Source organism: Centruroides vittatus, unplaced genomic scaffold (genome assembly GCF_030686945.1).
Source record: "Centruroides vittatus isolate TY-2023 unplaced genomic scaffold, ASM3068694v2 contig_1051, whole genome shotgun sequence".
NCBI lineage: Eukaryota > Metazoa > Arthropoda > Arachnida > Scorpiones > Buthidae > Centruroides > Centruroides vittatus.
This window is the reverse complement of record NW_027120680.1, coordinates 628,572-654,977: the sequence shown is the minus strand read 5'-3', so window position 1 is coordinate 654,977 and position 26,406 is coordinate 628,572. Positions and strand designations below refer to the sequence as shown.

Here is a 26,406-nt window from a genome sequence, read left to right as displayed (position 1 = left end):
CTCGCAGTTTTGTTTTTTAACATTCGCAAAGTTAAACTAACTGTGAGTGAAAGCGTAAATCTTGTAATACGTGAGTGTATCATATTTTGGGAAAAAGCTAGAATACCTAAAAAATCTATACCTAACTGTGTCAAGAAATTGGTGGATCTTTATCACGTATGGAGACTCTCCGTAATGGGATTATCAGGATTAAAGTTTAAAATGCCAGTAATTTTTGTGGGACAATGTGTGCATTTATGTTCTTTTGATATTTTATTTGTGATTAAATGAAATAAAATTAGAATTGTATTATTAATGCGGCTACATAATGGGATTATCAGCATTATGGGAAGTGGGATGGTAGTTGAAAATTATAAAAATAACATTATTATTCTCCTAACTTCACTCAGACTCTATTAAACCGTAAGACAAAAAACACCTTGATGCTGAGAATGTTTAAATTTAATCATAAACAAACGTTTTCAGCCCATTCTATGGGCCATCGTCAGGCTAACTACATTCGAATACTATTTCGAACAACCAATTTCAAATTGAAATAAACTACAAAAGAACTCACGCGCTATGCTAGACTACGTAAACTAAAACTAATATAAACAACATAGAAAATAATAACATAAAATATGCCAATGTTACATGTATACATTGTAAAAATCTATATTCTATAGTTCTCTAGGCAATCCTTTTGCCCTATCTAATGTATTCCTGTGACTTTTTTAATTAGAAACTTCCAAGCTGACGGTAAAATTGCCGCATCCTTGTAATTTAAGCATTTTTTGGTTAAGCTGGACTTATAAATTTCACATTTTTCGGTTGTAGCTGCAAGTGTCGGCGAATGTATCGGAGTTAAGATCCTGGCTTCTTCCCATTTAACCACAGACCCCTCAGTCTGCGCCATTTTTGCTAACGTTGTTGTGCATTTACCCTTCGCCACGTCATATCTGTGTTCCTTAATCCTTTTACTTAGGCTTCTCGTCATGACCCCGATGTATTCTTTATCAATCTTTAATTGGTTGTTGCTGTACGGTATCGAGTACACTCCTGGTTGCTCACTCGGTGTAATTCCATCTTTGTCGTTCCTTAGTAGCTTATATATCGTGGGGGCTCTTTTGTATACAATAGTGCTGTTCATGCGGCCCGCAATACCTTCCATGACCGAGGATAGACGTTTATTATACGTGAATTTCGTGATACCGTTTGTCAGATCCCGTTTTTTCTTGCTTTAGGATTCTTGTAAGCGGTAATCAAACTTTTAACCGTTCTTGGACCAAATCCCAACACCTTAGCCACTTGCCTGATTCTATCCAGCTCTTGCATCGTATCGATTATGTTAGAGCAATACTGAAACGCTCTTCTAATTAAAGCTCTAAACGCTGAGAGCTTATAAGTAATAGGATCATTCAATGTTGACAGTATATACAGCGGGTCGTGTGTAGGTTTGATATACACCTTCGTGTCTATTGACCCGTTGTTAAATGCAATACTAATGTCCAAAAAATGTAATTCATCGCTACTAACTTGCTCCAAGCTCAGCTTTAGGCCATGATCGTTGGAATTCATGGCACTTAAGAATTGTTGTATTCTTGCGTGATTCTTCCATATAACCAGCACATCATCCACGTACCTTTTATACATGATTATGTCCTCCTTGAAGTTGATAAGTGTGATGCGCTCCATTTTTCTTACAACTAACTCGCACAGCAAACCAGACATTGGGCTGTCCATCAGGACACCTTTTAACTGTTTATAGACTTTACCCTCGAAAACGAAAAACGATTGCACACATACCAGATTTGCCATCATCTCAAGGTCCTTACGGTATTCTACAGCTGTTGGATGTAAGCTATATAACACTTCCATTAGTGCATCAAAACATGAAGATGGTCTGATTGATGGATACATGCTCTCAAAGTCCATTACCGACCCAACCGATTTTACCGTCAGCTTGGAAGTTTCTAATTAAAAAAGTCACAGGAATACATTAGATAGGGCAAAAGGATTGCCTAGAGAACTATAGAATATAGATTTTTACAATGTATACATGTAACATTGGCATATTTTATGTTATTATTTTCTATGTTGTTTATATTAGTTTTAATTTACATAGTCTAGCATAGCGCGTGAGTTCTTTTGTAGTTTATTTCAATTTGAAATTAGTTGTTCGAAATAGTATTTGAATATAGTTAGCCTGACGATGGCCCATAGAATGGGCTGAAAATGTTTGTTTATGATTAAATTTAAACGTTCTCAGCATCAAGGTGTTTTTTGTCTTACGATAAAAATAACATTATGTAATTTACGGACAATCCTACATATTGATTTCTAAAGATCTTATAATTATTTGACTGTAATGAAAAAATATAATCTGTATGGAAACATAAAAGGAATTTAATAAAGACTATGCAGTAAAAATTAAAACTACTAAAAAACTTAAAATGTAGCAATTTTATAATAAGTGCTACATTTTAAGTTCTTTAGTAGTTTTGATTCAAGTATAAAGTATACCAGGTTTTGAATGGTAGTACACTATGTAGTATATATATTAGTGGGCATGATTGCACCATGTGCCTGCTAGTTTAAATAAAATAAAAAATAAAATATTCAATTTTTTTTAGTGAACTTCGGCTTGCAAGAAATCGGCTTTTGGATTTGTTATGTGATCCAAATAATAGTGTGGAAAATGTTGAAAACTGTCTGAACAACTATCTTTCTCTGCTTCAAGGCTTATTCATTGCTATAGATGAGAAAGGTGGAGAAAGTAAACTTCGTTATGCCATACGATTTCGATGGTCAAATACAATGCTTGGCAATGCTGCAAAGTAAGTTTAAGAAAATTATTTTATTTTGTAAATCAACTTTTTTATATTTAGGTTTTTCTATTTTTTTATAGAAATTATTATGTAACTTATAAAATATAATGATGAGCATTATTTTATTTTATAAGTTTCATTTTTGATTTATTTATATATTTGTATTATATATGCAAAATCAGCTTTATAAATTAAATAATGAATTAAGATAATCATTAGTATAATAGCTAACACTCAACCAATGCCGAATTATCGGGCTAGCAAATGGCTATAGTAGTAATAATAATTTAAGATAATTAGAATTTTAATTAAATAATTTAAATAAATTTAGGCCTAACTGGAAGAAAAGAAACGGCCCGAAGCGGGACTCGAACCCGCAACTTCTGCTATCCGTGCAGACACGTTACCAGTTACGCTACCTGGACCTCTGATCTGCTCTCCTCTTCCAGCTGATATAAGATTACCGTACATCGACGGTCATTGCAATGCCGGCTGGGGACACATTAATTGCCCATGTCCTCCCAAAGGCACTCAACCAGCCACCGCAACCCTGGCAAGGCATATATATATATATATAAATAAACAACTACTAGCTCGTTATAGATAACGATCAACCAATGCCGAATTATCGGGCTAGCAAATGGCTATAGTAGTAATAATAATTTAAGATAATAGCCGTTTGCTAGCTCGATAATTCGGCATTGGTTGATCGTTATCTATAACGGGCTTGTAGTTGTTTATTTATATTAGTATAATAGCTCCACTCATTTACCAGAGATAGCATTAATTTTTTAAAATTTAAATTGCATTTTTAGCACAATTATTTTAAATTTTAATTTACATATATGGGAATGTTTACGAACCATGTAGCTCAGTTGAATGGGATAGGAAGTAAGTCAGTAGCTACCATGGACCACTACAAAGGGGAGGGAGTCTGGATTTGGTCACAGCCTAGCCTCCTCTTAAAAAATTATTCTGACTTACAGTATAACAAACAGTATCTGTTGAAGTTTCATGTTATAAACACAAATGATCTATGTTATGTGGAGGATACCAGTATCAGAAAAACTATTAGCAAGAACAGTGAACAGAAAGATGATAAATTCATCAATATTGATAGAGAACTCTCACTCATTGCTGTTGCATCACTGGTGATGCAACAGCATTTTAATTTAACTCATATTTATAAAAAAATAATATGGAATATAATATAATTTCAAAATAATAAAAAAATTATAGAATATGTATTTTTTTTATGTTATTTTAAAACTTATTTTTACTAAACTTACAAACTTTTTAATATTAAAGAATACATATTCTATGATTTTACATGTATGTCATACTGGTTTTTCCCAAAAATGAAACCAGGTCTTAAATTAATTTTTGCTTCAAAAGATGCATTAGGTCTTATTTTTGGGGATGTCTTTTTCAATGGTGTCTGCTTGGGTATTTACAAATGCTTAATTATAATTTATATTATCATTTATTTTAGGTACTAATGTCAATAATCATAAGGCTTGGTAGAGGCAAGCCATCAGATAAGTGAACAAACGAATGAATGGCTTAACAAAGCAAACCTTACTATGCTGGAATTAGAACACTTTCTGTCTATTCCAATTTGCATTTTATTAAAAAACTAAAGATATATGCGTCATCCAGACAAAATATGAGTATCATTGTCATCTGCTAATTTTTCTGACCTATGTATCAAATTTCATTGAGTTTCATTCATTCATTCTGAGATATTGATTTTTATCAATATTTTTCATTTCATTTAAAAGTTCTAGTTTCTTTTTCAGTCAAAAAAGTTACATTTCACGAAATGTCTGCTTGGAGTGTGCTCATCATTGTTTGTCATTTTTAATTTTTTTTCACTTGCTCCGAATAATATGAAAAATGTTTAAAGAATTATTTTCAAATTTGTCTTTCCATTTATTTCTTCACCATGGAGTATTCATATGTGACATTTTTCATCTTATGGCCTTTCATGGATAAATACATTGCAGACAAATGAAGTACAGGTAGGCCTCCTACAACGCAGTACCTTTACAACGCGTTTTCGCTCCAACGCAGTTGGAAAAATGCGGAAATTTTCTTACAACGTGGTACTTTTACAATGCGGTTTAGGGTATTTAGAAACAAATTATCTTTCACATAACAGAAAAATTGCAATGGATCACATGACATGCTTTGCAGTTCGGTGTACAGAGCTAAATGTCCTTGAGAACAGCTGTTTGTCGACGTTGGCGTGTTATTCCCATGGAAGTTTCAGGGGAAGATCGGTTTTTAGACAGATGTGCATCATTTACCGTAAACACTCAAATATATCACTAAATTTTCGATCATTTATACTCTCTCAGTAGGTGGGGATCGCAAAAATGGTCCAAAATACAGTATAAACTTCTATTGGGTGTATATTTTTAACAACATAGTGAAGGGAAGTTATTTTTTGCGATTTTTACTGTCCACAAAACTGATTGAAAAAAATTTTAGCCATAACAATGCAGAATGAAAAGAAAAGACCGTCGTTAAAAAGGAAATTTATATCTCTTCAAACAAAGATAGAAATTTTGGATCGAATTAAAAATCAAGAGCGGATAGCTGATATTGGTAGGCATTTTAATTTAAATGAGTCAACTATTCGGTCGATTAAGCAATCGGAAGAAAAGATTAGGAATTCGGTCACATCCAGATCATCTATTCTTGCAAAAAATGTTGCTTGTCCGAGAGCACCTATAATGGAAAAAATGGAACAAGCACTAATATTATGGGTAGAAGATATGAACAAGAAACGGTTGCCTTTAAATAAAAGTGCACTTAAACACAAAGCCTTAAAAATATTTGATTATTTAAAACAAATGGGACAGTCGTCAGCTGATGAAACCAGTGTTAAATTCGTGGCTAGCAATGACTGGTTTGAAAAATTCAAAAAACTCCATTTGTTGCACAACATACACATACAAGGGGAAAAGGCCTCTGGGGATGAGGATGCAGCAAAAAAATATCCAGCAGAACTAGCAGATATTATTCAAACAAAGGGTTATTTGGCTGACCAAGTGTTTAATGCTGATGAAACAGGATCATCATGGAAAAAAATGACTAACGGGACCTATATCTCAAAAAATGAAAAAACCGCTCCTGGCTTTAAAGTTTCCAAAGATCGCATAACTCTACTTCTACGTTGTAACGCATCTGGTGATTTTATTACCAAGCCAATGCTCATTCATCGAGCACTAAATCCACGCTCGATAAAACAGTGCAACAAAAACGACCTTCCCGTGTATTGGAGAGCTAACAAAAAGGCATGGATGACTGGCCATTTATTTAAGGATTGGTTCCATAATTGTTTTGTTCCAGATGTAGAAAATTATTTAAAAAAGAAAAACTTAGCATTCAAAGTCCTACTAATCTTAGATAATGTGCCCTCGCATCTAATTGATTTAAATCATTCCAATGTTGAGATTGCATTTTTACCACGCAACACCACTTTGCTATTGCAACCCTTGGATCAAGGAATCATAGCGACTTTTAAATCATACTATATCTGTAAATCATTTGAATTAATTTTGGAGAAAATAGATTCTACAGATATTACAGTCAGTGAAGTTTGGAAACAATTTTCAATTTTAAATTGTGTAGAAATTATTGGCTCATCCCTAAAAGAAATGCACCAATCGACTCTAAATGCTTCCTGGAAAGCTTTATTACCGAAAATGGTCAGCCAGGAAAATGTTGTTGAGCCAATTCAGCATGAATATAATAACATAGTAAGCCTTGCACACACAATAGGAGGCGATGGATTCACTGAAATAACTGTTGATGATATTCTAGAATTAGTTACGGAAAATGAAATAAACGAAGCAGATTTGGTGACAGTTATATCCGAAACATTACCGATTGAAGATAATTCTGAAGATTTTTTCAATGAAGAAACCAAAAACTTCACTCTGAAACGTATAGAAAAATGTTTGGACATGGCGAAACAGATGGAATCTTACTTTTTAGAGAACAATCCTCTGCCGGAGAGAGCGGAAATATTTAAAAGAAATCTTCAAAATTGCTTATCTGCCTATCAAGAAATTTATAAAGATTTGCAAAGCAAGAGCAATCTCTAATGACAGATTTTTTAAAACCTAAACCTACCGGAAGTGCAGTGGAACTTGATGATGAAACAAGCTCAGATCTTGAAATAAGGCCAGTCAAACATTCTCGTACAACTATAATAAGTGACAATGAGGGCTGAATTTGTGAGCATAACATTATGTTACTTTTTGATTTTGACTTGAAATTATAATCTTTTTAGTTTTTATATGATGATGAATTTTATTTAAGCTTTTTATGAAATGTTTTTATGTACATAAATTTAAAAAATGATGAAAATGTTACACCATAAAAGGCAGTTTTTCTCTTTTTAGAATCAAATCCCAGTTTTTGTATTAAGTTGGTGTCTCCTATAACGCGATTTCCCACAATGCGGTATTTTCAAGGAACATATCTACCGCATTGTAGGAGGCCTACCTGTAATGTAATTGTTTATAAAGTATGCAAAATGAAAAAACCAGTGATATCTCCAAAAAACATACCTGTAAACTGAATGTATTATGTAACTTATTATTTACAAGTACAGAAACTGTTGTCAAGCATGCATAGGTCAATTGTTTCAAATTATTACCATTTTATCTTAGATGTACATGAAACACATTTTAGTATGAAACCTTCATTCAATGACTACGTTTCACATTCATAATTATACCAGAAAACCTCTGATGGCACTTAGAACATCTTTATGTTGATAAAAGTCATCTGTTAGCTACAAAAGGCAAATCAGCTGTGGCCTTTTGTAGTTGACAGACTTTCACAATGTTGTATATATATCATTAAAAGGGCCTTTTGTCAAGCCTGTTGTGGGTTTAGTCAACCCTACAATGGGGCAACTGGGTGGTGAGGGATAGGGCCTGATATATCTGGGACAGACCACTCCTGAAAAAAATCTTTTAGTTTATTTACCTGTATAAACTTAGTTTTGAAAAGAGCTCCTAATTTATAGTGTGTTTTGAGAAATGACAAAGGTAGACTTAAAAAAGTTGAAAAAGCAGGCATATACAGAATTCCATTTGAAAATTAGCAATTGAGGAAAAAAAGACTATTGGGCTTACAAGAAGGAATCTAGCAATTAGACTTGAAGAGCACAAGTATGGCATTAAAAAAGCACTCTGCATCACAGTTTTGTTTAGTATGGTACAGGTAGAGGACTTTATAGTTAAATGGAATGAAGCGAATATCCTCAGGGCTGTGTTTCCCATTGTTACCAATGAACAAAGAAAAAATTCAAATTTATAAAAGCAAATTAAAGGAGAGTTGCATAAATGCCAGGGATGCAGATGGACTACCTTCTGCATAGAAATTCTGCATAAAAGAAAAATTAAAATATGAATTTTTAGTCAGCACATGTTCTTATATTTTGATTAATTTTTGTTTCATTTTATTTGTATTGTTATTGTTATAGTTTATTTATCATATTTTATCTTTGTATTTTATTTATTTAATTGTTAATTTGTCTAATATTTTATTTTAAATTTAAATGTAAGAGTTTGGATGTTACTTTGTTAAAATGTTCTATTTTTGAAAAGATATTTGAATTCAGTTATACCTGAAGATGGCCTGTTGTATTAGGTTGAAAACGTTTGTTTTGTTTAATAAACATTTTTCAGAAACAGAAGTTAGTATTGATAATTTATAAATAAAATTGATTAAATATGCACAAAATGGTGGCAAAAAAGCAAAATATGTCCCAAAATAGCACAAAAAATAATACAGTACAGAGTCGAACATCGGAATCAATTGGGAACTGGGGTTGTTCAGATTAGTGATTTGTTCCGATTACCGATTATGTACGAAAAAGTATATTAACTTGTCCGATGTTCAAATTTTTCTCCGTTGCGTGTCGCTTCGTGTTGAATTTTCGTCGATTTTAAGCCTAACGAAAATTTTTATAATAATAATCGAGGCTATCGTATCATTAAAAATTATTTCTTCATTTTGTACAAACAAAATAAATGTACTGAAGAATATAAAAACATGAAAATTATACTTTAGAAGTAAATCTAGTATTAAAAACGTTCGATTCAGCACGACACAGTCCAACTGAAAATCGTTTCGATTACCGGCGATTCCAATTACCGGGGTTCCGATTAACGACTCTCTACCGTATATGCATAAAACTGGAAAATAAGCAAAAAAGCACAAAAATGAAATTGTTCAATGAGTGCTCTTTGTTGGAATTTGTGCATATATATAGTCATACTGAGACTGCCACTAAATACCATGTATGGCATAATAGCTAGAAATCCATGCTCTAATGATAAGTATGTATGCTTTCCAGATAGGGTTTAAAAATAAGGCTTTGCTTTAGGGGTCGGAATGGATTAAATTCAATTTATATTGTTTCTTATAGGAAAATATGTTTCAGTTTTGGAACAAATTAGTTTTCAAACAACTTTTAGGAATTAATTAAGTTTGCAAACCAAGGTTTGACTGTAGTTTAATAATCAAGCACTCCATATATTAAAAAGCTTTCAGAAATATTGTTTTTATTTACAAGACTGTCTTGTTTATAAATTTGTACTGCCGTTTTTGTTACCAGCTTAGAGGTATGAAGGAATACATGTCAAGAGTTGATATTTGGCACAGAGTATCAGGTGCTGAAATTATTTGCGCATAAAAAAAATCCAGACTTGTAGGTAGTCAGGGGACCAAGAACCGAGTCAAAATAAAATACAAAATGGCGACCCTCTCTTAGAAACAGGCAAAACAGGCACCTCACCCCACCGAAGTCAGGTGGGGAGAGTACCACCTGCAGTCATTCTAAGAAGTGAACTCTGACCTTAGGACTGAACACATAGTATCTTCTATGTTAAATAAAATTTGTAATCTAATTTTGTAAATTTGGGAGTGCTTCAAATATGATGTTAAAACGGTTTTATATTGTTACAAGTGGTTTTTTTTTTTTTAACATTATCTAGTATAGTAAAATCGTGGGACCAATTAAAAATTTGACGTGTAGGGCAGAGGACGCCACTGCGTGACCTTCTCCCTTTGATCTCACTTTGCTCCTAAACTCTAATGAGGAGAGACATTTTTTTACTTCATTTAGTTAACCTTTTGATTCGACAGCCGTGCCGATCTTGTCGTGCTGATTATATCTCGACACTATTGTAAATAGTGCGTAGCTCAGTGTTTCTCAAACTTTTTGGTCGGCGACCCCCTTTCGCACTTAAAAATTTCGAACGACCCCCGAAGAATGAGTATGTGTAGAAAAACATCCCGGAGGGAGGGGGTTAATTTAAATTCAGGAGGAGTTCATTTCTTTTGTTTAATTAATCTATTCCATGTTGAAATTTCTCTTCGTTGCAGTGCCGCTTTGCGTTAAATTTTTGTCAATGTTAAGACTAACGAAATTTTTTAAAAATTATTTCTTTACTGTATTTTTCACAAACAAAATAAATATATTGAAGAATATAAAAACAAAAAACATTATATTTCGGAAGTTAATCTCGTCTCAAAACGTTCCGATTCAGCACAACACAGTCCTCAGAAAAACAAGCAAAACTTACCACTCACGATAGGAAAAAAGTCTTGTTCAAATACTGACGCGTCCTTAAGTACCCTCTCATGATTGCGCCAGTGCTAATATCATATCAACTGCCATATCAACTAAAATAATATCTGAGTATCCCAAGACATAGCCAAATATTGCAGCGCCACAGCACTAGCAGAAATTCGAATTAGCCTACTGAAACGCTTTCGGTTGATCGGTTTTCGGATAATAGACGCTTTACTGTATTTTTAACTCGACTTGCCTACAGACGCAACGCTGCTAGCGAACACCGTTCCAAATGACAATGCTGTTCTATCATAGTTTAGGCGGAGAGTGGAACTCGGGGGATTCCCCAATAGCGCACAAATTTATAAATATTATATTTAGGCTCGTATTTTAATATTTATATTGTTTTATTATTTATATGTGCAATAGTAAAAATTAATTTATATATTTTTTATTTCTATTATTTCTAAACATGAATCCATAGTAAATTTATAAAATATTTGAAAAAACATTGATCTGGCATCAATTTTTCAGCAACCCCCAAATATTTTTCATGACCCCCTTGGGGGTCGCGACCCCCACTTTGAGAATCACTGGCGTAGCTGATACAAATTAAGTAAATTATCAGTTTCTCAGTTAAATTTACCGGCAGAACAAAAGATGCAGAACATGTGGTCGAGGTCAACGTGGACATCACAGACAAGGTAGGACGTGCCACTTACAGATTTTAGCCACGCCACTAAAGATGTTATATTAGGGTTGTTGTTACATTCAATGACATTATAATTGGGTTAAACTGTATATTGTTTGTGCAAAATAAAAAAATAATTTTGGACGATACAATAGCCACGATTATTTTTTTCAAAAACGGGAAATTTTCATTACGCATCGACAAAATTTCAACCCTGGCCATCATGCAACGAAAGAAATTTCAACATTGGATAGGGTATACCTGGATAGGTTAATTTCACCGAAAATGCATTGTGGCCGGCGAAGTTTGAACGATTGCACTCAAAACCAGCGATACCAAAGAAGATTGGAGAATGAGAACGAGATCCGCCTTGAGTGTCAAAGTGATCCCACTTACTAATGAGTCTCTGAGACATAGTCTTGTCCCAAATACGGCTTTGCTGTTTTACTTGTTAAACATTAAAAAGTAACACACTAGGAAACAATATACAGTGGAACCTCACTTAACGAGCATAATTTGTTCCAGAGTCTTACTTGTAATGCAAAACACTCATTAAGCAAAACAATTTATCCCATAGAAATTAATGTAAAATACGATAATGCATTCCATGTTGAAAAATATACTCAAATATTTTATGTATAATGTTTCTTCAAAGAAAATTATACAACAAACATTGTTAAGGAGCATGAATCATCATCATTTCTTCTAGCACAGAATGAACCAATTTGAAATATGAATTCGATTTGCAGAAAACCCCAAAAAAAATCAGATAATTTGTCTGATAAACATACCAACCAATATGCCAAATTCTTGGGCTATGCAAAGGCTATAATTAAATATTAGAAATTAATTTGACTAGAGGTAGGCAGTTATGTTTCCATCTTGTATTAAATTTAATAATTATAAATAATTAATTTTTAATTTAGACAACTATACTTCTTCCTGTAGACTGGATGAAACTTAATTCTTTCTTACACGAAAAACCTTGACGATCCAGTGTTTTTATGTACAACTGCTAACGTTTTCAACCCCTTCGGGGTCTTCATCAGGCACAGCACAAAGGTAGTTTCAAATGCCCGTGAATGGAACCATTTCTGGAATTGGTCATTAAATTTAATACAAGATGGCAGCATAAATATCGACCTCTAGTCAAATTAATTAATTTCTAATATGAAATTATAGCCTTTACGTAGCCCAAGAATTTGGCATATCATTTGGCAGGTTTATTATATAACAGGCTATGGTTGTTGATGTTTATACGTAATATGTGTTGGAAAAAGTTTGGAAAAATGTGTGATCACAAGGGACACTAAGATGCTAGCTGAACAAGTGCTAGATGGAGCATGCACACAATCCAGGACTTCCCCTCTCCTGGCCACTCGTTATGTGAAAATTCGCTTGTTAAGCGAGTCATTTTTCACAATTTATTTTGCTCGTTATGCAAAACACTCGTTATGCAAGGTGCTCGTTAAGCAAAGTTCCACTGTATTAATTTTTGCCATTAATTACATTAACCTTTTTGTTTTTTCTTTTTAAAAATAAACTTCATTTTTCATAAGAAGCAAAGGCTTCTGAAAGAAGAAATTTGACCACCTGTTATGCCTTAGGATTTTAATTATCTCTGCAATACTGAGTACAAGTAATTTTTATATGGGAGCAGAAAATGAAATTGTTGCATTGTATTGTATCAGTCTCATCACTACAGAATAAATTTTAAGACTACTACTATTACTATTACATTTTTATTTAATTATCAAAAAAATAATTCAACATCTGAATGCTATTTACACTTCCTATTGGTAAGTGATACATGACTTCATCACATCCATATTCATCAGTTGTGTTGTCTGCATTTATACTTTGCATCAAGAAGTTTTAAGAGCTAAGATTATTAACTTGTAGTGCCTGTATGACTACTGAAGTATACAGACTTAGGGTTGGATAAGGGTATACGAGGAACCTTACAATTATAACACACCTTACTGAATGGTTATCAACAAACTTTATAATACTAAAGATCATATACACATACAAACTCATGTGAATTAACAAGTTAACCATTACTGTTACTCAACAATTCTGAGGCTACTGATGCTTAATCTTAAGGATAACTAATACACGAGTACAAGCTAATATTATGATGATGATAAATTATTTACAAATATGTATAAGGACGATCGACCAATCCTGATCCACTGAAAGACATGGGTTAATAACAGCCCTAGCAATTATTATAGCAGCTCTGTGTGCGACATTTCTGTTAGGAGTCCACCTGTTGATTCTCAAGAAAAATAATCTAGTATGTAGATTAATCTGGTTATTTCCCTCCTTAGTATCAATTGATTCACTCAATTTCTTAACATTCTGATGTCGATGCAAATGGATTTCAAACTTCGTACCATCGGTTCTTTCTGTTTCCTTCACCTTGCGTGTCCAACCCCTTATCTCTCCTTCCTTACTGCTCCGGTGATCCTAAGTTCTCCCCGGTCGTTCGGGTGAAAGCAGGCAAAAAAGGTGTATGCACATGGTGCGAGCTTACTGTTATACCTTCCCACCCTCTGGGGCACTTCTGACGAGCACGTGACGCCGGTTGCCCAATCACGAGTCATGTAATGCTACCATTCAGGTGGTATGTGACAAATGGAATAATTATGCTTTTTACAAACAAACATGGTAACCCAACAATTCAGAAAACGCAATGCGGAAATACCGAAACTTATGTTACAATGACAGGATAACATGATACATACATTAGTTGCGAAGCACTACAAACTGTTTACTTTGCTGTTACCTCTGGCACTGTTGAATCTTTTTTAATTTTTTCATTGATATAATTTAATAATAAAATTGTCTTGTTTTTTACTGTTTTTGATTATTAGAAGAAAGGCAAATATGTCTCACTAACCTTGTATTACTTTGCAGATAATATTTAGAATGTAACACTAATGTTTTCAATCCATTTTTATGGTTGAACCTTCTGATGATTTTTATGCTGCAATATGAGTTCGATTCCGATTTTTAAATGTTTCAGTCTCCAAAACCGTTAGTGTTACATTTTAAATATTATCTACAAAGCCATACAAGGTTAGTGAGACATATTTGCATTTACAGTATTATCACTTTGTTTGTTGGATGGATTTTATTATAAGAAACATTCTTATATTATGCTGTTTAATATTAAAAGTATTAAATTTATTATATTTATTTTTATTATGTTTGTAATATTAATTTAATATTTATGTAGTGCACAGCAGGACGCAATTTTTGAACTTGTTTCCATATGCCAAAATTATGGAATATGGCTAATGAAACATGCAGCTATGATTGCAGGCAAAGATGAGTAAGTATTATGATATATATTATACAGAAGTTGTAAATCTATGTTATATATATTTGTTATTATTGTACTATCTATTTTGTATCATAAAATGTTAAACTGAATAGAACATTTTTTCAGTTTTAATAAATGTTACTATGGTGATTAGAAATTATAATTTAATTGAAACCATTTATCATTTAAAGCATTATTGCATATAATTCTTGAATTATTTTTTAATATTCTATGTGAGTAAAATTATATGCAAATGTCTATAGATAAAATATTTATGTTAGATTGTAAAGATGGAATTTAGACACTTAAAAAAAAAAAAAGAAAAGACTTTATTCACATTTAACTCAACTACAATTATAACTTAGTCTTGTAGTCAGTGGTTTCCAAACTTTTTTGATTCTCGGCCCTTGCTAAATCTAGATTTTTCCTAGGTGCCCTATGTCAAATTCTAACAAGTACAATTTGCGAAATAGTAAATATTTTTTTTAAATTAAAGAGTTAGGATGTTAAGTAGAAAATAAATGAAATATGTATTTAAGATAACAAAAAATGTAATTGAACAAATTCAATTAATTATAATTATTGGGATGGATAAGCCTGTTGATCACTGTACATTTTCTCAAATCTTGGAATCAAACTGGATGTAGCCATCCTCATTTCCTTCTTCACATTGATTTTCCTGCAATGCTTAGTTTTTATCACAGTGACAAACTCAGCTTCCCACAAGTAAGAAGACATAAATGGAATTAATTCTCTGAGCTTTACCACTCAGAAGAGGTATTCTTTTTTACTGATATTTAAAATTCAGTTAATTCCATACTGCTAAATTTTTTTTTTAACATATTGTTGCAAGATAACTCAAAAAGATTCTCTTCTTCTGCAGCAGTAAATTCAGATGGAGCACTGGCATTAAATGGATCTTGAATCCATGCAAATTTATCAATATTATAATTTTGAAAATATTTCTCAAACTGGATGATAAGCTGTGATAAATGTTTTTCGAAAATAGATTTCATATCTTGAGAGAAATCAACTCCATTGGAGGTCAAAAACTGTTGCAACAAGGTGAAACATTCTTTTCCTTCGTCTTCATTTATTTTTCTTTTCCATAGTTTAAATATTTTTTTATAAAAGCTGAAATTTTCTCAATTGACTTTAAAAGGTGCATTTTGCTTCCCTGCAGGGAGAGATTCAGAGCATTCAGCTTTTCAAAAATATCACATAAGTATGCTAGTGTGAGAATGTAATCAAGGGTGTGAAATAATATATGAATTACTTTTACACCTCTTAATCAAACCTGTTTGTAAGAACAGTCCTCCGGTTTGTCATACCCAATTTAGGAGATGGTTACCTTGCAGTTCCAAAGTGGTAGGAGGAACTTAAAGATAAATGATCAGAGATCGATGATTGCAAAATCAACGTTCTCCTTAATGTCAGGAGCTTGACACCAGGTTATCAGTTTTAGGACGCGAATAACCACGTGTAGTAATTCGTCTCACGAAAATACGAGAGCATCAAGAGAACGGTAAAATGAGGAGTCATGCATTTAAATAATAAACAAATTTAATATAAACTAAAATATGAATATACAATAAATGCAAATGACAAACAATATTATAAAAACATGAAATGCAACAAAAGATAATTCTAACCACTATATCTAAGCCTAACCTCTTAATTTATCTAATTACTAACTTAATCTATACCTAGTTCGCATGTAGAGAGAGAGTTTACAAATATCTATCAATCAATACCTCAGCAGCTTCTTGTAGCAAATCATATTTGAAGAACTTGTAATCTTCTCATGTTCACATATAACAATACTAATAATGTCTATACATGCGGGAACTGCACCCAATAACTATTTCTTGAATGACTATCCTCCTATGGACTGTGCCGAGATGTATGGCTAGTTCAGTCTTTTTTTCAGACTTCTGGAACTGCGCTGTATCTAGCTGTATGGCCAGTTCAGGTTCTAATTATTCCTCTGATGAACTGCCCTGTATCTAGCTGTATGGACGGTTCAGGTTCTAATTATTCCTCTGATAAACTGCGCAAATTGGCAGGAAAGCATCTCCCTTTTATGGAGTTCCTCGGCCCAACTGACAGCTTTGATTCATCTTCACTTCAGTCTGGAGAGGAAGTTTGACTTCCGTTGAAGTTAAGCCTTACATAAATGCTTTCACTTTACAATTGAAGCTTTTTCTTTATTTTCTTACTTTATATTATTCTATCCATAGATTAAACAAGGTCTATGATTAAGGTTGATCATATAGGTATATTCCATTTTCTCTAACAGGAGAATTTACCTTAACAAACGTTAATGGAAGTAGTCACAGTATTCCCTGTTATGTCATCAAGGAAGTTCATGTCAGAAACTTCCTTTTAGGTAAAAATTACTCAATGTTTTATAAAATATTATTTCAAATTTTTCAATAAAGTTTACAATTTATTTAATTAATTAGCGCCTTTTGAACCTGCGATCTCACACTAGTTTTATCAAAAAATTTTCATTCACAAAATTTTCAGCATTCCTGTATTCTCCCTCTTTAAGAAAAATATGAATTTCCTGTCTCAGTTCAAATGTACGAGACAAAACATTACCACAAGAGGGCCATCGCTCTCTCATGATAATGTTTTGTACTTTCTCGAAGTACTGTAGTACAACAAAGATGTGTGCTTGGATCCCATATCCTCACATACTTTTTGAAAAATCTTGCCTTCAACGGCCGAGTTTTTATAGTTTACTACATTCAGTGTAAGACTCAGATATTTTGATGCGAGTGCTTCTCTATAAATAATGCACTGGGTCCAAAGTACATCAGGGTCTTTGCTTCAAAAAAGTGTTTGCAATCCTCCATAACATTTGGATATAGAACGAGCTCCATCAGTACCATTTGGTCCACTCCAAATTATTTTCAGATATAAAAACATCAAGGATCTCAAACAAGTTGTGAGCCTTAGCACCAGCAGTGATACTTTTACAAGAAAAAGTCTTCTACAACATTATTACTATCTATAAACTACGTAGAAAATCAAGTGAGCATCATTATTATCTATGTCTTCATCCAACTGCAATCCGAATTCCTTTTCTTTTATTTTTTCAATTAACTGAACATTTGAGATCCTTCACTGTATGCTGTATTTTGCAACTGATGGTGTTATTAGACAAAGGCAATTTTGAAAGCTGCTTCCCAGCAGACTCGCTGATTATAATGTTTACCATATCTACAGCAGCTGGTAGAATGAGTTTTTTTGTGATGGTATGAGGCTTTTTACATTTTGCTATTCTATGTGCCACCTTTATTACTGAGTTAATGATTTGCACCAGGTCTGCTAGCTATTGCATCCTATTGCATTGAATTGAAAGTGGAAGTAAAATTATGAAAATTTTATAATATATTGTCGTGCCCCTGTGAGGAAGCTGTGGTTTCCTCACAGCTGTGCACACTTTGGGAACCGCTGTTGGAGGTAATCACCATCAATATCAATCATATCTTGTCACCTTTGCTGCAAACTTTCAATCCTGTGAGCTTAGAACTACGTTGAAGAAAGTTTTTAATGTCATTCTCCCATGGGTATTATTATTATTGAATTATATATTTGCAATATGGTTCTGCTAGCACAATATAGATGGTAATCACTTGGCACCAAGTTTGGATTGTAAGGTGGATGAGGCAGAACCTTTCAATCCAGACTGACTAACTTTTTTAAAATCATCTTTGCTCAGTGTGCTGGTTTATTGTTGTGGTGGTATTGGACTTTGCCAATTTTTGGAATGTATGGAAACACTCCAGTTGTGCTAATTCATGATATAATATGTTTCCACTCCACACCAACATTTAATATATAATTATAACACTTACGTGTTGTGGCGTTACTTGCTAATTCTCTAGTGGTTAAGCTTTGGATTATTGTCTGTCAGTTGCAGGAAGACATCATCATTGGTGGAATTGCTGCTTGGATGGGGTTCATTTTGAAACAAAAAATCTTTATTCTTGAATTTTTTAAACCAATTGTAGCTGGTCTGCCTGTTGACTGTCCTCACCATATGCCTTTCAGATGAGATTGTGAGCTTTTGTTGCATTGTGTCCACTTTTGAAGTGATAGAGTAACAGCAGCAAATAGGTTTTTTTGATAAGTTTCATATAGTCAGACATTGCTGATATGTCTGTTTCTAATGAAATATGTGATGAAGTGACACTTGGTTATGCTACTTACATACCCATGTCCAGTGGTGATATTCGAAATATTTAACAAAGGGTTCGCTAGCAGAAAATTTTTCCCTAACAATCACCGACAAACAAAATGGAAGTTTTGGCTAGAAATAGATACAATACCTTTTCTTCCAATATATCTAATAATCAGTGGTGTATTTGGAACATAAGGGGCCCTGGGGGAAGACCAAGTAACAACAGTATATTAGTGCTGTCGACTTTTTTTTTATTTTTAGGCAGAGAAATTTTTCACCTCAAATAGACAGATGTCCATCATTTCTCAAAATACAATATTCTTTTTATTTCGCTGTCCATAACCCAACACATGTTCCACAGCCATCTTGTATTATCTCGCGCACGTGAGATTGTGGGATCTCTCTTATGACTAGATCTAGTTTCGAGAACTCTCTTGAATCGATTGCGATTAAACCTCGTTTCAGTCGAGATTGAAACAGTCGAGAGAGATTGCACCAAGGCATAGTCCCCGACCTTGCTCACAATCTAGATTGAAATGCTCTGAGCAAATGGGGTATAAGGCTCTAGTTTAGTAGTGTTACAGAGTATAATATGTATTTTAATATATTTTTTTAAAAGAAACAAAACCACTGAGAAATGTTACATGTAGTTAACAAGGTTCGGAAAACTGAAAAGTTTACCAACAGGTTCGCCCGAACCTGTGCGAACCCGCTGAATATCACCACTGCCCATGTCAAACATTCTAGAACATTTTTTCCAGTTATTTCTAGAAATAATCAAATTGTTTAAATTTCACCTTTACAACCTGATAATACAGTGTATTAGGCTATGAGTTGTAGAAAAATATCATTATTGTTAGTAAAAAATCTATTTATGAATTGTATGGAGAGGGTTAAGTTATTGACACAAAATATGGTTTAAGAAATGTTGATTAGATTTTGGATTAAAAGATTTACAATACACTGAATGCCAGAAAAATGCAGAAGATAAAGTCAAGCAAAAACCAGTAAAATTTTTGAATAATAATTCTAGAGCTCTCAATACATTTTAATTTAATATTTTACAGATCTATATTATTGAAATGTTTCATTGATTTGAAATGGGTATAAAAAAATTGTTAGAGTTCCATATGCGTTAAATGAAAGAAATAAATTGGATTATCAATATCTCATAACAAAATAATGAAAAGGGCCATTTTTTTAAATGCTTAATTTCCAGAATTTGTAATAAAAAATGAGTATTTTAGGAAAATGTTATTTAAAAAGGCAGCAGTACAAACAATAAAACTTGCAGTGTAAGTCTGCAGAAACATCTTCAGAAAACTTTTCATTCCAGAAACATATTTAATACATATAGAGAGGTTTCATGTCGACATCACGAGTGACGTCATGAGCATGCGCAATTGTCCAGCGCCATCTTTGTGACTGTTTGTGACTTGTTTACGTTTTGTGTGTGTTCACGTGCGTTTTAACTGGAGTTCTTGTGTTGTTTTTTTTCGTCGCGAATATCACTATGGTGATTTGTTGTGTAATTGGGTGTAATGCTAGTTCACTCAAGAACAAAGGAACATCATTTTTTAAAATTCCCGGCATTATTTGTCATCAAGGATCTCAAACTGAGGAGCTTTCACGACGAAGGCAAACTGCATGGCTCTCGAGAATTAACCGGAAAAATTTCGTTACGAATAAAGTGAATATCAATACAAGAGTTTGTCAGAAACATTTCATTTCAATATTTACGTTAATAAACACTAAGTTATATTTTAAAACCTAAAAGAGTTTACTGATTTGCTTATATTAATTTAGTTAGGTATAGTGCATTTATAAACGAATAACTAACGTAATTTCAGGCTTTAGCTAGTGCAAACTTATAAACATTACACGTTAAAACGAAAAGCAAGTAGACTTATTATATGCTAGTTTCAACTAGAAAATAAAGGTACTGAACAATTTGAATTAAAAAATTTCCACGGCTGTTTTTAATTAGACTTTTACTTTCAGACAAAAATTCTTACTTAAGAAATACGTAAAAACACGAGTTTAAACAAACAAAAGAAAACATATCTTTCCAAGCAATATTACTTCGCTGTTATTAATTACTTTTACTTTTATATCAGGAGAAACCCAGCCACTTGTTAAATAGTTATGGGCCTCTAAAGATTTATAAGCTTTCATTTGTGACAGGGTGTAGAAATTTGTTGTAAAAACCAAATAGTTTATAATGTCACCAAATTCTACTTTCGGCCACAACTCTTGATATACGACGAAGTCTGATAAACTGGCTTCGTATGGATATGGATCGCCTTGACATAACGAAATTTTCTCTTCGTACAGAGCTGCATCTCGTCCTGTTAGACTGCTAGAATAGCTTACAAGAAAAGAATCTTTTTTAACTTAATCCATGATAATAGAACTGCAGTATTTTTGTACGTTTAAACTAAAAAAAGACGTCGAATAACAGACTACGTGCAAGCTAAGCGAGCGAAAACTACCACAAAAATGGCGAATGGGCGGAGCAAACGTGTGTTTTATCACGTGACATGCGACCTTGAAACCTCTCTATACAGTCAAACCTGTTTTTATGCGGGGGATAGGGACCGCATTAAAAAAAACGCATTAAAAAAAATCTCACGAAACTTCACGAATGGCTGTAAATAATAGTTTTCGCAACACAATTAAAAACATAATTTTTTTATGCGGTCAACAGGGACAGCATAAAAAAAGTCTCACATAGAAAATAACTCAAAACCGTACGAAATAGAATTTATTGACAACAGATGTCAGCACTTGACTGCATCGTCTGGTCTATCGTCTGTTTTACATATTTTTGTCCAGGTGGTGTTTTGTTGACTTAAAAAGTAAATTATTTCATTTTTTGCATATTCATGCAATAATATTACTATAATAAGTGCATTTATGCTATAATAAGTTTATTTAGCTATAATAAGTCAACATGAGACATGACGAATCGCACGAGACTAGTCGCCAACTATACCGCACAAATTAAAAATTCGCATTAAAAAAATCGCACAAATAAAAATCGCACATAAGAAAACTTTTCATTCCAGAAACATATTTAATACATATATTTTCTGTTTTAATGAACTGTAATAAATTTAGCTTATGACCAGCTAATTTGTAACCAGCAGAAAAATTTCTCAAAATTTTTCCATTGATTTGAAATGAGATGTATATCAGAAAGAGAAAACAAGATATACAAGAAAAAACATGTTGTTTTCTTGCCAGATTTTCTAGTTTCACATGGGTGATTTGTTGATAAGTGCATCCAGATTTTTGAACTACATATTTGTTGTTTATAAATTATATTTTAATTTTAAAAGTTTTATATTTTTATTTTAGCATTTTACATATGTAACTGATATAGTACATACAATATATAATACATGGGGGGACCCAAAAATAATGGGAATAATTTTGTGGAAGTTGGGAGGTTTGTAGTATGTGTATCTACTACTAGATGTCAGTAGACAGAATCCTCTGGAATTAGTATGCAAAGTGACATCAGTGTGTCAAGACTTGTTGGCCCATAGTAACTTTTTTGTGAGGGCTCTCTTTCATTTTCATCGAAAACATGATGTCAAATTTTAAAGAGCAATGCACTGCTGTGAAATTTTGTTTCCTGTTAGGAAAAAGTAGATTGGAAATGGTTGAAATTATTCAATGTGCTTATAAACAAGATGCCATGAGTGAGATGAGGGTTTGCAAGTGCTTTTCCTGTTTTCAAAAAGAAGAAATGTCTCTTGAAGATCAATCCAGGTTTGGGTCCATCCAACATTTGAACTGATGAAAATGTTGAGAAAATTTGCAATCTCAACAAACTGATCACTGTCAAACATTGATGTGTACTGTACTTGTTGATTTGTCTGGAATTTCACGGAGTTTGATTCAGCCAATTTTTGTTACAAGAACTTGGTGTGAGAAGAGTTTCCACAAAGTTTGTTCCATACTTGTTGACTGCCGATCAGAAAGGCAATCACTTGGCAGCTTGTCAGGTTTGAAAGAACATTTAAAAAATGATCCAGACTTGTTTTCTAAGGTGATGACTAGTGATAAATACTTTACACTCTTCTATGACTGCATTAATTTACAACACAAACTCTTAGACACCTTTTTACATGTGATAAATCATGTGTTATGGTTACAATCCAGAAACCAAATGTCAATCCAGCCAGTAGAAAACATCAGAATCTTCTTATCCCAAAAAAGCATGACAAGTGAAGTCGAATTTTAAAACTATGTTAATCTGTTTTTTTGATGTGAAAGGAATTGTTCATTCCGAATTCATCAATCCAGACCAGACAGTCAATTGAAATTGTTATCTGGAAATCCTCAAGGGACTTCATGATGCTGTGAGAAGGAAAAGAAGGGACTTTTGGCAAACGGGGGATTGGTTGTTTTCATCATGACAGTACACCCACTCACATGGTGCTCTTCATGCAGAGTTTTTGACAAGAAATGGCAGGACCCTCTTCCCCATCCCCCATATTCCCCTGATCTTGCACCTTGCAATTTTTTTTGTTTCCCAGGATGAAGAGGGAACTCAAAGGGAGGACCCAAGAAGAAGAAGGTGCAGTAGAAGAGGTGAAAACAAAGATGACAGAGGTGCTACGAAGCATTTCACAACAGGAATTTTCTAGGTGTTTTGAACGATAGAAAAAATGTTTGAACAAGTGTATTAAGGCTAATGGAGAGTATTTTGAGGGAGATTAAAATATGAAGTTGTTAAAATAAATACATGAATTTCTTTTTGTTATTTTTGGTTCCCCCCACTTATATGTATTTGCTGTATAATATAATAGGATCTACTGCATAATCCTTGCAATTCAACTCTGTTTATTTGATTCTGTATTTTTACCATTAATATAAACAAATAAAATAGGATATTCTGTTATATATTTCTTGCAATAAGTATTTAGTATTTTAGAAAATATTAAAAATGTTGATAAACAGTATATAAGTGATCTTCCTGTACTGTTGGTTTTGATTAAATAGTAATTTTAGTTCTGTAGTTGGAAATGAAGATTTGGCAATAGTTATTCATTTGATAACTACAGTACAAATAGGTTACTTTAGTTTATTTAAATATAAATTTTTAATATTTATAAAACACAGTTTTGTTTCTAATAGATTATATGTTGTAATTTTTTAATAATGTAAATAAGAAAAAATTACAACATACATTCTATTAGAAGCAAAACTGTGTGAAAATAAAGCTGCTGTAAATGTTTAAAACAATACAAATTTTCAAGGTTGTCTGCATGAAAAACTTGCTATGTCTGTTAGGGAAAGTGATTCTTGTAGTTGAAAGGTTAATAACTTGATAATCTAATAGATTTTATTGAATGAGCTTACATAACTTTATTTTAAATATTGAAAGCCAAAACTTCCTGAATTGTTGTGAAAGATCCCTGTCTTGCTTCCAAGAGCATACTGAAACTATCACATCTCAGAACTATTATTTATTTTACAATAATAAAAAAAAAGTAATTGAATTCAGTTGAAAGGAAGAATAAGTTATTTATTCTAATTAGTGTTGCCACCTTATATACTTTAGTTACAATGTCCAAGAATTATAATGCATAAAACATTACTTTAACTGAGAACTTACAAAAGTGAAGATTCTTGTTTAGTGACATAACAATCTTAAGTATTTTTTTGAATCTTCCAGTTCATTTTTCAGACCAGTTCTGAGTCTTAAGATTTAAAGAATTCTATTTTCAGTTTTTTGTGTATTATTTAAGTGTGGTAATCATGCAGTTGAACAATACAAAACAAAGTTGTCATTAATAAAATAATATTTTATTAATTGTTCGTACAGATCTTCATACAATAAGTTCTTTGGAATCCCAACTATATTACTCCAATACATACAATAATGGGGTGAAAAAAACTTTGTACAAATCATGGAGAGTGATACGATTTTGCGACAATGCCCTTTGTTTGTAACTTATTCCGAAACATTACGATTAACTTAAACTAACTTATAATCTAAAAGGAAATATAGAACAAAAAGATGAGAAAAAGAATAAGAGTCAAAGAAAGAGTTGCTAGTGGGGTACTCGGGATTTTCTGTTCATCTGTTCTTCGCTCATCTCAGAATGGAGACTTGCGTCAATTTCATCTTTGGCCGTCTCTTTCGCTCACTCCGATTTGATGATTCTTTGGTATTCACCAAAGTTTCGATTTTTCGTCCGCTTCTATTTCGTTCCTATCCTTTCAGCCGACCTCAGCACTCTGTCTCGATCAGTGATGACAACCTGGATCTCTTTCCTTTTTCGTCCGCTTCTACTTGACGCTGGCTTGAGAATGAAATCCTTTCACCCCTCGATTTGCCTCAGGTTTTTACCACTCATGTTGTTTTCTTTTGTGTAATTCCATGAATACGTGCCCCCACCAGCAGGAAGGAAAGACAGTTAGAAAGTTTGAGGAAATATAGAACAAAGGACTAGCGAAACTTAGTATTAGGCTTAACACTAAGGAAATATATACAAAATTATGGCGTATTGCCACATAAGGACTTAACAGCATTGATGATGAGCCAAGAGGTTCAAAAGTACCTGGGTTTTGTTATGATTCTTATATAAATTTTCCATTAAAATAGGTTTAATGGAGAACTCATAATAACTACTTGTTTTGTTTTATTGTTTTGTAGTTTAACTTACATTAAATTTTGAAGAATTTTAAAAAATAGTAAAGATTATTTATTTTAATTGCACAAAATTATTTTTTGAAATAAGTCATTTAAAATCATATGTTTCTAAATGTTTAATCCATTTTTGCAATTTGTTCATGAAAAAACATTTGGTATTTCTTTGATTCATTCTCATACAGCAACTTAAGCCTTTGTTATCTAATTTTCTAAAAGCATTGACTTTTCAATACTGTTTTTAATTTTAGGAAGTCTTATGGTGTCAGATCTGGACTGTAAGGATGAAGAGTAACATATAATTTCAGATACATACTTATCTTAATTGTTTCCTTATTGAAGGGCAGTCTTAAATAATCATAGTGCAAGAAAAAGATTGCTCTTGATTGATTATAAGATTTTACAATACTTTATTGAATTGATTTTCTTACTTTATATGCAATCTTCTGGCACTAAAAATTTAATTACTGATTGCTGCTTTGTCTGCAATGAGGAAGATGAGTTTATTATGTCTATTTTGCAATGATGCAATACCACAAACTGAGACTGGACACATTAGATTAGACACTTGTGGCTGCTAAAGTTTGATGGTCATGTATTTGTCTCTACATTTGGTAGTACATTGCAATAGACCTTATTTATTAATTAACCTTTATACATGTATATTAATTATTATTAAAATACTTTGATACAGTGTTCTGCTTAGACATTTAATAAAAAAATTATCATATGCTCCAAACTTACCATAATTTACAAATGATACATTCTTCTTGATACCAAAAACTCAAAATCTATTCAGATGCCTAGTAAACTTTAATATTAGCTTCACTAGTGATCTAGTAAATGTCCAATTGACATTCTTTCTCAGCCCATGTATTGAGAAGCATTTGTAGTATTATATTGTTGATTTCAGCACAAATTGTTTTATGTATGTCTTTCAGATTACATACTAGTGTATCATACACTTAGTTCTTAACAAATCTCCACTGGAAATAGTCAGATGGAGTAAGGTGTGATCTGGGGCCAAGCAATGAATGGTGATTCTCTCCCAATTCATCTTACAGTGAAGAGACTATTCAAGAATGTATAGATATCATTGGCAGGATGAGGGTGGA

The 26,406-nt window shown here is 32.7% G+C and overlaps 1 protein-coding gene across 1 annotated transcript in view; it reads left to right on the top strand.

Annotated features, from left to right (window-relative positions):
* Positions 1-26,406, top strand: part of LOC136971522 (BRO1 domain-containing protein BROX-like) — an 85,557-nt gene that overhangs the window by 13,626 nt on the left and 45,525 nt on the right. The window contains exons 2-3 of the mRNA XM_067265984.1: positions 2,613-2,816; positions 14,346-14,441. Coding sequence (XP_067122085.1) covers positions 2,613-2,816; positions 14,346-14,441 — 300 coding nt within the window. The remainder of the gene's footprint in view (positions 1-2,612; positions 2,817-14,345; positions 14,442-26,406) is intronic.